This window comes from Epinephelus moara, chromosome 8 (assembly GCF_006386435.1).
Source record: "Epinephelus moara isolate mb chromosome 8, YSFRI_EMoa_1.0, whole genome shotgun sequence".
In the NCBI taxonomy this organism is placed as follows: domain Eukaryota; kingdom Metazoa; phylum Chordata; class Actinopteri; order Perciformes; family Serranidae; genus Epinephelus; species Epinephelus moara.
This window is the reverse complement of record NC_065513.1, coordinates 9,504,113-9,521,280: the sequence shown is the minus strand read 5'-3', so window position 1 is coordinate 9,521,280 and position 17,168 is coordinate 9,504,113. Positions and strand designations below refer to the sequence as shown.

The 17,168-nt window shown below is 42.5% G+C and overlaps 1 protein-coding gene across 1 annotated transcript in view; it reads right to left on the bottom strand.

The window, feature by feature from the left end:
• Positions 1–15,349, bottom strand: part of htr7c (5-hydroxytryptamine (serotonin) receptor 7c) — a 38,329-nt gene extending 22,980 nt beyond the window's left edge. Inside the window, exon 1 of the mRNA XM_050050087.1 lies at positions 14,417–15,349. Coding sequence (XP_049906044.1) covers positions 14,417–14,868 — 452 coding nt within the window. The 5' untranslated portion in view covers positions 14,869–15,349. The remainder of the gene's footprint in view (positions 1–14,416) is intronic.
• Positions 15,350–17,168: the final 1,819 nt, after the last annotated feature.

The following is a 17,168-nucleotide window of genomic DNA, read 5'->3' as shown; positions in this document are numbered from 1 at the left end:
GAACTTTCAATATCAGCTACTAATGCACTGGGTTATATTTGATGCTGCTTGTAACTGGAATTTTTCTATTCCCAGTATGTCCCATACACACTCCCGGGCATTTCAAAGAGCGCAGGGCTGCCTTCAGTGCGATGACCCAGTTAGTGGTCAGCTCTGGGATTCAGTGTCTTGCTCAAGGGCAGTTTGGCAGTGATGGGTTGCCATAACTCAATTTTCTATTTCACAGCTGGAATACAAACTCTGTGCAGTGCTGGGGGTGAGATCACTAACTTCTCAGCATCCACCTGACCTGAATATGAGGAAGGATTTCAGCTGTGAAGTCATAACATTTCCACTATACATTAGTGTTGGATAATGAGTTTAGAATGAACTGACAACTAGACAGATGCACAGCAGTGAACATATATGAAGAGTGAAGTGTCAGTGAAAGAAATGTGAGGCAAATAATTAATGTCTGCTTGACTAAAGGGATTGCTTTTATGAGCTGTTGCCTTTGGCAGCACTATGTTCAAATAAAGACACATGTACTTTACTTCCTTTAAACAGAAATACATATAACTGCACAAAATTGGTCACTAATTTAACCCCTCAGTGACTGTTTATAGGAGCATTCATGCCTGATTTAAAGCAACACTTACCTTTCTGGAAATTTTACACTTTTCTTTGTTTAGGTTAAAATGCTATTAATACGCTGATGGCACACTAAAATGTAAGTGAATTCCACCAGAGATGAAAACTCATAATTATACCATTCTCATATGGTTCTAAGAAAACTCCGACCAATCATTGCATTTGGACCGAAATGCAATGATTGGTCGGAGTTTTCTCCTGTCCTGTCTGTCTTCCCCACATGGAGGCCTCTGACTGATGTAACCGCTCGCGTAACCACCCCCCACACCCTCCACCCCTGAGTCTGAGACAACAAACAGGTTAGTAACAGGGACGCTTGTGGATATAAACTTTTCTCCGTAACAAAAGGAAACAAATGCGGACCACTGCTTCCACCTCCAGCCGCTCCAACATAGCTGTCAAGTCTCCCGTTTTGGCCGGGAAACTATTGTATTTTACCCCTCTTTCCCGTCGTCCTCTCGTATTAGTATTTTCCCGCAAATCTCCCATATTATAATATAATTTTAAAAAAACCAAAAACATTCCTCTGCCTCTCCAAACTGAACTCTGTCACTAGCCTCGCAAGAACTGCCACCTGCAGTAGCCTGGGTGGCAGTTGTCGCGAGGTTAGTGTCGACAGCGGGTCTGGTTGACAAGTGGTTATTTTAGATTTCCTGTACACCCAGGGACGGGTTTTGCTATGGGCAATGTGGGTGGCCGCCCAGGGCGCAATCTATGTGAGGGTGCACGAGCACCCTCCAAAAAAAACCCAAAAAAAAAAAAAAAAAAACTCGCCAGTTTTCTAGATTACCGCTCATTTCCACGTCAAGTTAGTGGAGTGGGCGCTGGGGCACCCCTATTATCACGTTTTAACCAGCAGCAGAAAGGAAAGGCGAATCCTGGCGGTTGTGGGTTGAACGGGGGTCACAGACAGGAATACGGCGGAGGCTCATAGTGCTCTGCTGCGCAAGACAACAGCTTACCAGTGACAGAGAAGTCCGACTCCAGGTCCAGTAATTTCCTCTTTCGTTGGTGTCATGACTGCCCAGTAGTACCTGGACAACCGAGCCGTGGCGGCACACAGGTATGTGGCGTGTCAGAGGAGAAACGAGCCGTTCACATTTCTCTCTTTGTGGCAGGTAACGGCCCACAAACCTCACCGCACTTTAGGGACTGTTCTTTACTTATGAAGGGACTGTTCTTTACTTGTCAGGGGAGGAGGGTGGCTGGTTGATTTTTATTTTATTTATTTATTTTATTTTGATCCCCCCTATGTTAATCACTTATTGATGCTGTTTTTGAAGTATGAATAAGTCAATAAGTAATTTATTCTATTGAAATATCAGTGATGTATTATAGAAAAGTGATTTATCTTTTTATAAATGACAAAAGGCACATCTGCCTCATTTTTGCCATGGTATCGTGATACTACTCAGAACCGTGATACTTTCACTGGTATCGGTTTCGCAGCGGGCGCCGAAAAATTTCCCTTATTTTCAAATCCAAAACTTGACAGGTATGCGCTCCAACAGGGAAATCAGTTGGCAAAAGAAAGAAACGATGCAACAAGAAGTAAATTCATCAGTGCAATACAGTCGCGAGTTTCTATCAGACATTAGAAACTGCTGCAGAGATCTAACGCTACAACCAAGAGAGCTCAGGATGTGTAGCAAGCTTGGCCTGCTACGTCGAGCTAGCCATGAGATGACTGTGGTTTCGCCTGGAGCTGTCCCGACGGGGAGACGCCGGCAGCGCTCTGACAGTACGCGGGAGCGGGGGAAGGGCGGAGGGATTAGCTAGGCTAAGAGCTAACCCCATCAAACCAGCTGTTCCCAGTGTCCTTCTGGCGAATGTCCGCTCACTGGACACGAACATGGAATACATCCGACTATGGAGATCCACTCACCGAGGAGTGAGGGACTGCCGCGTCTTTGTGAGAGCAGAGCAGACAGGACGGCAGCATCATCTGGTAAGCTCCGTGGTGTATACACAAACAATTCATGGTGCTGTGATCTGAAGAGGATCTCCCAGTTCTGCTCTCGGGATGTGGAGTTTTTGATTGTGAAATGTCGACCCTTTTCATCTTACTATTGCACTATATGTTTTTTCTTATATGTTGCACAAATTGTTTTTATATGTTTTGTTTCTGTTTGCTTGGGGTATGCAAAATGTCATTTTGTTTTTGTGCTGGTTCAGTTCAGTTCAGTTCATAACATTATGACAGCACAGCATCCAGTTGCTAATGGCTAACGTTAGCCTACTGTAGCGTAGCCTCTGAAACATAAACGTTATCTTCCTTGTGCGTTTCCACTTACTAGTAACGTTAACGCTACTATCTAACGTTAGCACTGTAACCTTATTCTAAAACTCATCAGTCATCACTGACTGGTTGAGTTTTAAAACTCTGGGGTTGCGTTTGACTGTCTTTGTTGTAACATTACACTCGCTCTCCTCTTCCGTGTATCTAACGTTACCTTGCCAACGGCTACGTCTATAATGAGGACGTAATGGAGGAAGGGGGAGTAGGCCTTCGGAGGGAGGTGGAGTTGCAGGAGGAAGAGGATGGGACTTTGGAGGGAGGCGGGAGTTGTGGATGTTCAAATTTTTTCTAAGTGCTGTGTGAAATGCAAGAAAGGTAAGAGTTGCTTTAAAGCAACACTTACCTTTCTGGAAATGTTACACTTTTCTTTGTTTAGGTTAAAATGCTATTAATAAGCTGATGGCACACTAAAATGTACGTGAATTCCACCAGAAATAAAAACTCATAATTATACCATTCTCATATGGTTCTAAGAAAACTCTGACCAATATAAACTAGTAGACGTACAGACGTAACTGCTCGCGTAGCATCTCCCCACCACACCCCCGCCCCCGAATCTGTGAGACAACAAATACGCTAGTAAAGCCTGATTTATGGTCCTGCGTTAAATCAACGACGTACTGACGTCGTAGGGTACGTGGCTACGCAGGAGGCTCGCCGTAGCCCCCGGCGTAGCCTGACGTGCACCTCCCAAAAAATGTAACTACACGTCGAGGCGACGCAGACCCAGCGCAGACCGAGAGGGCTGTGATTGGTTGCTTGGTAGCAACGCATTTCCGGTTCCGTATTTCCAGATTGCGCCATCCCCGCCATCTTTAAATATCTTCTGTTGCGATGTAAATGTTGCAGTATTAAGGCCCATTTATGCTCAACGTTAAATACGGATACGGATACGGATACGGATACGGACGGAGCCTTCTGTCCGTGCTCCGCGTTCATTTCTCTGTGACCGGAAAAGCCGGAAGCTAAACAAAGAATCAACTAGAGACGACAATAACCATTCAGGAAAGGAACACAGCCCCCTACCGCTCTGGCGTAACCATTCAGGAAAGGAACACAGCCCCCTACCGCTCTGGCGGTGAATTGCACCGCGACGAAATGAAGTGACAGAGAAGTTCCAAGGGTTCACGATGGCGTCACGGCAACGATGTAGGTACGTCGTAGGCACGCCGCAGGACCATAAATCAGGCTTAACAGGGACTCTTGTGGATAGAAACTAGTAACAGGGATGCTTGTGGATATAAACTAGTAACAGGGACGCTTGTGGATATAAATTAGTAACAGGGACGCTTGTGGATATAAACTATAAACACGGTGCAACAAGAAGTAAATTCTTCAGTGCAATACAGTCGCGAGTTTCTATCAGACATTAGAAACTGCTGCAGAGATCTAACGGTGACGGGGGGGGGTGCGGAGGCTAAGAGCTAACCCCATCAAACCAGCTGTTCCCAGCGGCCTTCTGGCGAACGTCCGCTAGCTGGACACGAAAATGGATTACATCTGACTGTGGAGATCCACTCACCGAGGAGTGAGGGACTGCTGCGTCCTTGTGTTCACTGAGACATGGATGAATGGTAACATATCAGACTCCGGTGTTGAGCTAAGGAGGATAACACTGCATAGAGCAGACAGGGAGGCTGCATCATCTGGTAAGCTCCATGGTGGCAGTCTGGCAATATACACAAACAATTCATGGTGCTGTGATGTGAAGAGGAGCTCCCAGTTCTGCTCTCAGGATGTGGAGTTTTTGACTGTGGAATGTCGACCCTTTTCATCTTACTATTGCACTATATGTTCTTTCTTATATGTTGCACTAAATTGTTTTTCAATTTTTTGTTTCTTTTTGCTTGGGGTATGCAAAATGTCATTTTGTTTTTGTGCTGCGCATAAAAATGACAAATAAAGAAGTTCAGTTCAGTTGATAACGTTATATAGGCTATGACAACATAGAATCCAATTGTAATGGCTAACGATAGCCTACTGTAGCGTAGCCTCTGAAACATTAACGTTATCTTCCTTGTGCGTTTCCACTTACTAGTAACGTTAACGCTACTATCTAACGTTTGCACTGTAACCTTATTCTAAACTCATCAGTCATCACCGACTCCGGTTGAGTTTTAAAACTCCAGGGTTGCGTTTGACTGTCTTGGTTGTAACGTTACACTCGCTCTCCTCTTCCATGTATCTAACGTTACCTTGCCAATGCCTACATCTATCATAGACGTAATGAGGACGTAATGGAGGAGGGGGGAGTAGGCCTTTGGAGGGAGGTGGAGTTGCAGGGGGAGGGGGATGGGTATTGGAGGGAGGTGGGAGTTGTGGATGTTCAAATTTTTTCTAAGTGCTGTGTGAAATGCAAGAAAGGTAAGAGTTCCTTTAATGGACAGTATAAATACGCAGTTCATGTGCTCAAATAAACCTAATGCCAAAACTTGAGTTGCATAGTTTGTCTTGCAGCAGTGTGCTTGAAGTTCAAAACATACTATCTGCAAACCACAGCATGATGTGTGTTTGTGTGTTTGCAGACTCTCAGCTCCATCAACAGGAAACCCATTATCTCACTGCTTGGTAAATGCTCGTTGGCCCTTTGTTCAATCTTGATGAATAATGGACCCCACCTTTGTTATGCCAAACACAAAGCATGATTTATGCCACGCTAAAGTCACTCAGCACTTTGCCCTTTTCTTCTTCCTGTCCCTGGAGATTGCTGGGTAAATAGGGTGACAAGCTGGGAATAGCAAAACTCAGATTTCTATCTGTGGACTGCTTACTAATCCATCATCCTCGATGTCAAATTGTAAAGGAAATGCAACATACTAATAATGCTGCTGACGTACATAAGTTGGGTATCCCCACCTTTTGAGGAAACATGAGATCCATGAGCTTCCCAGGGTCATGAAACTCCTTCAAAATATTGATAACTGTGTATAACTTCAGTTCAAGGAGGTCAAAACAGGAACATCAAATTGAGGTCAGATGGTTTTACTAAAAATAGGAAAAATATGCAGAACAGCCCTAAAACAACCCCCTTCATAAACTAATTTTCATTTATGAAAGCACTTTGGCTGGATATTTTAATTTTATTCTTTGATGCATCAATACCACTGCTACTATTCAAATAGCCTATGATGCATAGCTGGATTTGGTTCAAGAGCTTACTGATGACCATGTGTCATCAGTGAAGCAAGAATCTCTGTGCCATTTAAACACATGTAGCAGTTTCCAATATTTATTTTCTGTACCATAAATTCGAAGTCTCTCACAGGGGAAAGGGCCAGTCTATCTGCATAAAGGCCCAGACACACCAAACTGACATCAAAGAACTATTGGCAATGAAGGCCGACTGTTGCGTCGCCTCATGTCACCTGTGTATCAGCCAAAAAGTTGCACTTGAAAACACCACAAAGATGACAGCCAATGGCCACCTAGCACATGCGCTCTGCCTCTGCATGAGAGGAAATAACTCTTCATACCAGCAGATGGCAGTAGTTGGTATTCTTCATTCAAAAAGGGAAACCAAAAGACAGACAGAATACGCCAGTTAGCTAGTTAGGACATTAACAACACAACCCAATGTTGAAAGAGCAAATGATATTTACCATGAGCTAGCAACTAATAACACAAATAGTTACAAACCTTTCTCCTCAAGAGCCGATCTTACCTAATATAACAACTTTGTTTCAATGTCATAGCCTCTTGACTTCAGCCGTTTGTTTTCTTTCTTCACTTACGTTTCTCTTCTCATCTGCTGGCCTAAAGTGAAAGTCAGAGTGATTTCTCTCACCGCCATCTCCAACACCAATACAACATGCTGAATTGGCCAAAAAAAGGCAAACAAGGGCAGACTCGTACTAATGGTGTGGGACACACAGAAAAAAGTAGGGCGACAGATGCTCACCGACAGCTTGACATTGACCAATGGCCAAGCATCGACTTGGTGTTGAAGGGCTTTAAGGCTTGTCTCAGTTCTGCCCTTTAACCCCTGGCCCCCACCACCTCCCCCAGCCCTCCACAGAGCTAGAGCATGGATGTGTGAAGATAATCTTGTTACAGTGTTGGAGTTGGCACCCCATTCACTCCTATGAAAGTTGCTCAATGGTACATATAAGCCCAAAAATTAATTCCTTTAATTCCAATTGCTTGGGTTCACTCACATGAATGAGAGTAGGAGAATAACTCTGGATTTGGCTGTTAATGAAGTTTACAACTTTTAGAACATAATTATTTAAATAAGGGCTTTTTAAATGTTCGTAAACTGTTGGAAAACCACATGTGCAGGGTTATCATTAACAATGCTAGCAGCAAGGCTCTGGGGATGGCAACATTAAATTATGATGGTGAAAATGTCACATTATATCTGCTAAATATCAGCATGTTAGCATTGTAATTGGGAGCATGTTAGCTTCCTAACATTAGCATTTAGCTCAATCCACTCACTGAGCCACTACCATGGCTGTTGACTCTCCGTCTTGTTCTCTCCTTCTTCGTCTTGCCTTGTTTATCAGATCACATTCAGTTTAATGTTGTAACTCTACCCTTGGCTGATTACCCTTTTTCTTGAGCTATTTGCAAATTAGAGGAATCTCTTAACAGAGAACAAAGTGAGAATCCAATTAGACAGTGAAGGACAGGGTTTAATGAAGGCAAAGGGGGAAATGGGATACATGGTAACCATATCATTCACAGTGTGCACTGTGGTTTAGTTCAGTATCTCTACCTCTAAAGCTGTGGTAAGGCGCTTCACCCTACCTTTTATCAATTATCTGAGAGTGAAATATTTCCTGTGGGAGGGGAAATATTTGGCCATCGCATGCAAGCGTGGCAATGGCAATCAACAACTCACGACAGTGCTAAAGACTGTAATTTGCATTTCGAGCAAATACTGACCATGTTCTCTGTAATTAGGGTTTAGTTAGCTTAAATTATTGAATTGAGCTGCCAATAAACCACTGCTGTTTGCTTTTCAGGTATTTCTGTATAATCAGATATTGATTTTCATTTAAAAAGATATGAGACTCCTCATCTTAAACACTTCTATGCACAACATTTGGCATATGTAGGCTACAACAAATGTAGTTGATAAAAAAAGTGTCTTTCTGTTATTTCACATGTCAGTAGGTATATAAAGCACAAGCTTCCTTTCCATTGTAATGCACTGCATCATATTGCATATAACAAGAAACATGAAACCTGAACAAGTAGAAATCTGCTAAATATGGTAACTTCCATGTGGCGTGAATGCAGCATACCATGATGGACCCATGCTGGACCTGCTGTAGCTGCCATAGATTTGACAACAAGCCAGAGCTAAATATATTTGTTTTTCTAACCAACCAGTGACAAGCCCTCAAACCGTTGTTGCTTACAATGTACTAGATATATTGCTCCAAATCTCAAGTGAACAGTCACCTTACTACCTTTTCAGTGACCGTGACCTCATGACTCTCAGTGACAATACCCTGGTGAAAGTAAATATCAATCACAAAGAGATAAACAACAAGCCACTGCCATCAATTTTGCTCTTCTGCCTTTGACTCTCTGTTCATAGTCATCTCAACCCCCCTTGTCTCCATTCCCACACACACCACCCAATCTGGCCACATGATCAGCGGACAATTTGTCCCTCACTTCATGTGCTGCTGTAATATAAGTCAAACAGACAGTCAAACAGGACGGAAACTGAACTGCGGTTGATAGTACAAGCAGCACTTATCAATGATTAACTTGCTGAATGCCTTCTCACAGCATTTTTATTTAATGGTGCTCTGATATATTTTCATTGACAGCAGTTTTGCTCTGGAAGAAGTGCTTGTTTTCAGGATGTGGGCAGTGGTGGATTTTAAATTTAAATAGTGTTTCCTCTTTAAAGATGAGAGTAGTTTGCCTTCTCTGTATGAAAGAGCTGTAGTGGCTTGTAACATTAAATATGTCTCTTGTGGTTTTCAAACCCTCTAAAATGTAGCACTCTCTGTAAACTAGTTGTGATCACAAGATTTATGGATTCAGTGTAACATCCCATTTAATACCGAAGCACACTTTCTGTCCCGATTTAGCATTCCTTTACAAGCATGAGCTGCCTTTGATCTGATCGCACTGGCCTAGCAGGAGATGTCCAATCCTCCACATTTTAGCGAGGTGGCCGACAAGTGGAAAGTGAATAGTGCCTGAGAGAGGGGAGCTTAGGCGTCACATCACATTACCTGAGGATGCGTCAGCTAGGTCAAGTCATCTATGTCTGCTGCTGCGGGTGGATGTTCCCCAGCTGCACTAACCAAGCGCTGTTTCTCCTGGGACAAACGTACTCGCCAACCTCGCAAAAACATTATCAAACGTAGAGTGCGGGTCAAAGTGGGAGCTGTGTGTGAACTCGTCTCATCATTGACACACCATTTGGCAGAAAGGATGTGAAGGCTGTGGCTAATCCTACTGCCATCTAAGGGCCCTTGCTTGCATGATTTCCTCCCTCAAATCCCCTGCAGAAGCTTACGGGTGTGATCACACCTACACCGTGTTTTCTTTAGCCTGAACCTTGGTGGAAAAGTTTACTTTACTGCAGTTACGTGATTTATTTTTTTGACCTACATCTTCCACATGTTCATTGATAGTTAAGCCAGGTTATATTTGATTTGCAAATGTAACTCTGTCTCTTGCTATACCGAGCTCCTCCATTCCTTTAGCACTATCTTTTCTTAGATGTCTGAGGAAGTACAGAAAAGGACTCCCCTCTCCTCCCACTGTTGTGAATAAATCATTCATATTTGACTTTTGAATTATTGAACATACAACATATTACTCTCAGCGAAGGTAGAAACTGACTGTAGCCAAAAGAGATACTAACTTTTTGGAGAAGTGGGCATGAAAGCCTTTGCCAAAAGTGCATGCTGGGATGTCTTGTGAAAGAGCAGACCTACATTCATATATAACTTCCATTTTATTCACTTCCCAGCACTCAGACTGGACTCCTCTGCTGTGACTGGGTCAATGCTGCGGTGTGTTAGGTTCAATTTGCAGTTGTTGAATCTCTACTTGAAGAGGCTGGAGGTGCTGAATGGGTACTCATCCATAAGCATGGCTTTCATAGCCATAAATCAACATTTACACACACAGTAAAATCAATAGAGTATTCTGCCGTTATTTTGACATGAGCCCGGCCACAGGACGGGTAACCTTTTCTTTAAGTCTGTCAATTGCTCGCTATTACTGAGTGAGAAAAGTTACCCAACTAAGATTTATAAGGAACTTTATTGCTATAGTAACCATAGCACATAAGCACCAGTTGGACATTCAGGTTTGAAAATTAATCAAGGGTTATTTTGATTACTTTTTAAGTGGCATGTCATTTTTTCCTACATAACAATCATAATACATATTAGGTAGGTTGAGTGCAAAGACGATATAGGGTATATAACCTTGTCAGCTAACAATGATCTTATCTTATGCCCTTTGTCTACCATTTCTGAGTGTATTAGGCTATTGTAGGAAGTTACAAATTAGTTAGCAGGGCTATTAATTTTTTATATGATTTTGTATAAATGTGATGAAGTACTTTGATTTGCTAGAATAAAAACATTGAAACAGGCTGTATTGTTATTTTATCCATTCACAATTTCTCCGTTGATTTTCCAGAAATATGACTGTATTAAATAATGGCATTAATACCATGATAAAAAAAAATTACATATATCATGATAGAGAATATGACTGAAATTGCCCACATCTAATATTGAGATGCAGTATTCACTCCCCTAATCTAGATGATGCTATATGACAGTGGTTCTCATACTGTGGAGCGGGGCCCCCCAAGGGGACATAGAGCCAGTGCAGGTGGTACATGGATAATCAAGGGAAAGATATGGAGTGAAACAATGTTGAATGAATATGATTTATGGAGGGAAAATGAGCAAACAAGAGTCTGCCAATGCTATCATTTTGACCTTTATTTCACAAAAATTCAACATGGATCCTTTTTTATCAGAAGCTTCCCCAATTATTGTTAATGACTGATTGAAGGGCACGACAGAAAAGTGAGAACCACTGCTGTATGGTAATGTCGGAAGTTTAAAACTGCCGAACAACAGTGGGAATTTTATTTTTTCACATCATTTTCTGAGACAGGAAATGTATATTTTCTTTCTTAAACATTGTCACCTGTTAAGACAGACTGCTCAGAAAGTGTAAACAGTCTTTGAAAACGTCTTTAAATTTGCTAAAATATTTAACATGTCTTTTAAAGGCACCATTTAACCACAAAATGGATGCATGTACAAATTTAGTTGCAATACAATGACACTGTAGAGTGAGACCAAGGCTGAATTAACTGGGCAAACTGGACAGCTGCACCAGGGCATATGTGCAGTAGGTGATTTGACAGGGGATGAGGGGGGACACCCTCCCCCTTGTTAGCAAGATGGGCCCCTCTTGTTAACCTGACATCCCTCCCTGACATGGTTAATACCTGCATTGTTAGAGGATTTCTCTGTGGATTTTACAGATCATGTTTAGTTCACAGTGAGTACTCAGTCCTTGAAGAAAGGTATTCATTGGTTCTAAGGAGAGCTCTCTAAAGGTGTAGATTTTGAAAGATGTGAGTACTTACTAGGCGAGGGGTCTCTAACAAATGACACTGTTGACTTGCAATATGGAAAACATAGGATTCAGTGATTTGACTAACAGCCAGGATAACTCATACTCTCCTGCATTGATTTTTATCACATCTAAAAATAACTCTTGTCCTCCAGCTTTATGTAGGTGCAATACTACATTGCTGAAGTAATCCTTAAACCAATCTCCTGATATTTCGAGGGTTCTGGTGTAACCAGCAGATATCCGGGACAAGACTTCCTCTTCTGCGTGGTGGTCATGTCAGCTAATCTCTATAAACAGATATCTGCATATGAATACAGATTAAATAAAGAAAGGAAAAATAATCATCGTCAGGTTGCATTTTGGCTAATGCATTCCGCCTTTTCCACCCGGACTGTTTACCTGCTGCTCAAACATGATGCTGACATACACAACAAATCTTGTGCCGTTGCTTTCAGATTCTACATACATATACAGATATATGTTCATAGAAACTACTCTTAAACTAATCTTGATACGCTGACTAGTAAAATATAAGGGCCCTGTATCAAAAAATAGTGTTAAATCTGCATTATTTAAGTTAATATTGCACGGGTCTCATTTTTGCCCTGGGATCCCACAGGGTTAAATCCAGCACTGATTAGACTCGTGTTAAAGTGGTTAGTGTCAGAGATTCTGTGTTCCATCAGGATGACAGCAGGTTCTTTGAGAGCATTTATTGATGCCTGTCAAGTCCCTGCAGGATCATAAATTTATTGGCCCCATACACTAGGGATCGCTCCTCTAGCACCACATTGTCCATATTGGCATATACATATATGCAGCATCTCCCCTGTAAAGCTCAAGGAGCTCTGAGAGACAATCAATATCCCTCTGCAGCAGAGCACCTAGTCTTCAGGGACTGTATAACCCCCACAAACAAACCTGTTCAATCTGGAGCCTCATTTGCGACACTCCCTACTGTTCATCTTAATTTTACAATGCATGTCCTTGGGAGTCCTAAATGACAGCGAGAGAGCCCTTATTACAGCTAATCATGTGTCTAATTGGCAATTCCCACCCTAATAAAGTATCTCTATGATTCCAATTGTGAATCATGTGCCAAACACCCTCTGCATTGTTGCATTCAGACGAGCCTGTTTTCATGGATGTCAGCGCAAACAGTTTACAGAACTGCTGTACAGCTTGTGCAGGGATGAAAATAATCCCAAAATGACTTCATAATTATTTAAAATCCTCAGTTAGTCTTGTAGTCGACAAACAGCAGGAAGACTTGAAGAAGATCATCTACAATGGTATGGTTTAGTGGGTGTGCACTTTGATTTCATGGTACCAGATTCAGACTCCTCTATCTATTCAGACGTGCTTGCTTACAGGTGGGTGCATTTGTTCTGTCTGAGTATAGACTATGACCAATTCACATCCCTTGTCACAAACAATGACCATAAGTCCCAACAGTGCTGGTTTGCCACACTCCCACTTATCGTCCACCAAAGAGAGAGGCCTGGTTCAACATGCTGACATCTAAATAATCTAAATCTAAATGATGTCCTCCTTATTTCCTGGGGTTATGGTGGGAAAACATATATAAATGTAATTATATAGGGGGGTGTAGCTGGTTCTGTAGTGACTCAAGAGGTCAACTAATGACCTCAGTGGAGAGAGTGGCCACAGATGATGTACAAACACTGTCCCTCCATCTTCAATTATCATTGTGACCTCTGTGACCTCTAATCTTACCCCCCTCCACCAAAAGGGCCTGTTAGCCTCAACTAATCTTGTTACCCTCTGTTCAACCAGGCCCAAAGCACACCCATACCTCTGTTAGCTTTACCACAGCGCAGAATGATATCTGTGATCCACTTCCTCCCATAATATCATTAGCTCCTCAGGCGTACTTATGTCCCTTGTGCTCCGCAGCCACAAGCAGGAAACATGCATAATTGTGGGTGTAATGCACTGAGGTAATAATACCTGATTGGCAAGCGGGAGGAATAATCAGATCATCAATACTAGAACAAGCCTCTGTCTTCATTATGGTTACTGGGGCCGAACAAGGACACCAATCACTTGACTTTTATTTCACTGTGGATTACAGTAGGAGCGGTGGACATGTCTCATTTGTCACAAGCCATCAGGCTAAGCTCTGGCATTATACATGAGCAGTGACGCCAAAGAGCTTGAGTATACCTGGGATGCAGAGTGGATCATGGAGGGTGGGGTGTACTTTCCCCATTTTAGATGTGCAATTTAAAGCAACTCAGTGTGGGGCATTTGGCAACTTGAATGAATAATTTAGGAGCAATGTGTTGATGCAAAACACTAGGGTGGTAGACCTCATATATATGTAGTGGGACAAACAAACAACAGTTGTAGTTCATTTTCTCAGAGGGGAACTTTACCTACAGCACTTGAATTTTTTTATTATTAAAGGGGCGTGATAATGGAGAGCAGGTGCGGTGTGTCCTCGGCAGACACGTAGGACGATGGTAAATCATGTATCAAAGTCATAGCAGCTGTAAGGTCGATGTGCGCTGATCCTAAATGCGTAATTACGGGAAACACTGCTCATGTTCCGGTCAAGCAAATTAATTCAGCGTGCTATAAATTAATCACAGTCTGCGTATTAATTTTCTGGATCAGTAGCTTCAGCCACACAGATAATCAGAGGAGCGGCTGATCTGGAATCAGGCATTTAGTGCCATTCTCTGACGCAAAAACAAAATCATTACTCCATGAACTGTTCCTGCATTCAGTGTCCTTAAATGGTTTAGAGCTGCTCATAAAAGACCATTTGTCTTCTCCGCGTCATTCTAAACGCACCGCGTGCGTAATTTTGGTGCCACTGCAAATAGACAGGCTTTAATATCAAATCAGCTTTAGTTGCTAACTTTGGAAACTTACCTATCGACGCTGATCACACACAGTGTCATGATGGAGGCAGTGCAGCACATTACATCCATGCCGATGAAGATGTTACAGAACACCTCTCCAAAAAGCCACTTGCCCCCGGTGAGGTCCGTCACTATTACCAATGGCATCACAACTATGGCCACTGACAGGTCCGCCACTGCTAGAGATACCAGAAGGTAGTTTGAAGGTTGCCTTAGTTTCTTCACCACGCACACCGCGATCACCACCAGCGTGTTCCCCATGACCGTGACCGCCGTGATGATCGCCAGCATCACTCCGATGATGATCTTCTCCGGGCGCCCGAAATCCTGCAGCTGCTTCCCGCACGACTCGTTCCACATGACTGTGGGACTGGTAGTAATGAACTGCAGGGTGTCATTGATAACTTCGGAAACATCCTCTTTCTTGTGAAAAGTGTGCTCAGTTCCCGAAGTATTGAACATCACGACAACAGTATCTCGGAAGGGGTGCAAGGGACGCCTCGCCAGTGCACTCCAATTACGCGCATATTTGGATATGTGTAACCCGCTCTCGGCTCCTGTCCAGCGGTTTTAGATGGAGGCTGTTGCAGCTGCACCACATCACAGCTGCCAGCAACTCACTCAGGTTCTTGACTGCCTTCTATTTAAGAATGATCCGTCTGAAGTGTTTTAGGTGCGTGCTCCATCCCTACAGGTAAAAATAACTTGTACTCCAAAACTATGAAATGGAAAAAAGTTACAGAATCTGAACAAATGCTCCCGGAGTGCTCGTTACTCAGTTCACTAAGCAGACAAATACGGACTATTTGGGGACTTGCGCTGCGCAAACCGCACCTATCCATGTGACGCATGTCTTAGGGCGCACAGACAGCCTTCTAAGTAAATACGCGACGTAAGAGCAGCGGTTTCAAAGTGGATTCAGAGAGCGCCATGCGTGCAAAAGCATGCATAGTTTATTTAGTGGTTATTTGTGCATTTAGGCACGGGGTTCCCTCTCCAAAACCTGTACCCACCCTTGACAGTTAATGTAGATGATGACGCCAATGGTGACGATTGTGTTATGATGGCAGAGATGTTGATTTGAGATGTTTTTAGCCTTTACTCTGTCCGTGTATTTGTATTTATATCTTCATATTCTGCTGCTTTATATTCCATCTGCTTTAATATTTTTTGATGTCATTGCTGCTGTGCTGTGGAAATGTGAAAGTCTGACACTAGTGACTAGGGGAGACAGGGGTTGATTGACACACTTTGTGCTCTCTGCCTCACCGGCTTAACTTATGTTAGAATATTCTGACCAGCAGCACATGAAAGGGTAAGGTCTCAACTATACACAAATATGTTGTAATGTGCACAAATGTTTGTTTAAAAATGATTTAAAAAGTGATTTGTGATTAAAGTCACTTTGAGCAATTGTGCCACCTACTTTTTGTCTCTTAACACACTGCAGAGGTCTCTTCCTTTCCAGGTGACCAGGTAATTAAAAGCAGTTAAAAATGCTGAACAAAGTAGTTTTAAGTAACAATATAAACATTATTTTTAATCTTTCAAAATAGTTTGAATCTCTGAAAATACAGTCAGAGCTAGCCCACTTCTATTAAGGACACTTCCCACCCCACTTACTGTACTTTTTATTTGTGTTGTTTCATGCATTGTAATTGTAAACTGTATATAATAATGGACGTATAGCTACCCATTGGTAATTTGACTCCAGTTTTAAAGCCTTGAGTTCAGTATTTCAGCCGTCACCATCTTGGATTTTTGGAGCCAGAAGTGACTCAGTTTGGATGAGAGGATGGAACTGTGTAGGTGCCAGGAGTGGTTTTGACTGCAAAACCAGGACACTATTGGCGGACAGCCTGTCATACAAAGGGGCCTGCCCTTAATTTTGTGTAACTTTAAGCCTTAATAAAATGTAAACGGATGAGTTATTTAAATATTCACCCCCCGTGCAGTTGTCATGAGGGGGGAAATTAGCTCTAGAAACCAAAATTGGTTTTTGTACCAGGCTGTAAACGTCTTTATTTCTGCTGTAAAGATGGACATTTTAACATGGGGGTTTATGGGGAGCAAGCCTCTAGTGGCCATTTAAGGAACTGCAGTTTTTGGCTGTTCCACTTTGGCTTTGTTTTTCAGCTGCAGAGGTTGCTGCTTGGTTGTAATATGCCTTTCTTTAAAAGCGATTGCCCTCCGGGGACAAAATCAAATTGAAGTTGAATATATACTAATCAGAAAATACAGATTTTAAGGTGGGTTTCCTTGTGTGCACTTATGTTAATGAAATCAAACGTTTGTCTATTTTATACCTGGCTGTGAGATAATATCACAAAAATCCCACATAATATCACACATAATATCTCCTCCTCGTTATGATTCTCGGAATGAGCTGGTTGGAAACCCCAGTGACAGATCATTTGAAAGCTCTTAAAACACAGCCGGGCCTTTTTTTGGAGAAAAAGAAATGATGCTGCAGAGTTTGCTCTAAAAAAAAATCCCTGCTTTTCCCACATGCCTCTTGAATTTGAAGAAGAGACAGGAAATGAACCTTGTGGCATTTTGCCAGTGCCTCCAACAAGGAAAAAAATCATCTGTTTATAAATAGAACATCTCTCTCAAACTCAACTCTCTTATAGTGTACAATATGCTTTTGTGTTGTGCTGACGCTTTCCTTGGTTGCCTTGGCTCCTCAGATGTAGCTAAGCACCGGAGACAAATCAAAAGAGAAAGTCCAGCACTGCTGATGATGCTTGAAGACAGTGAGG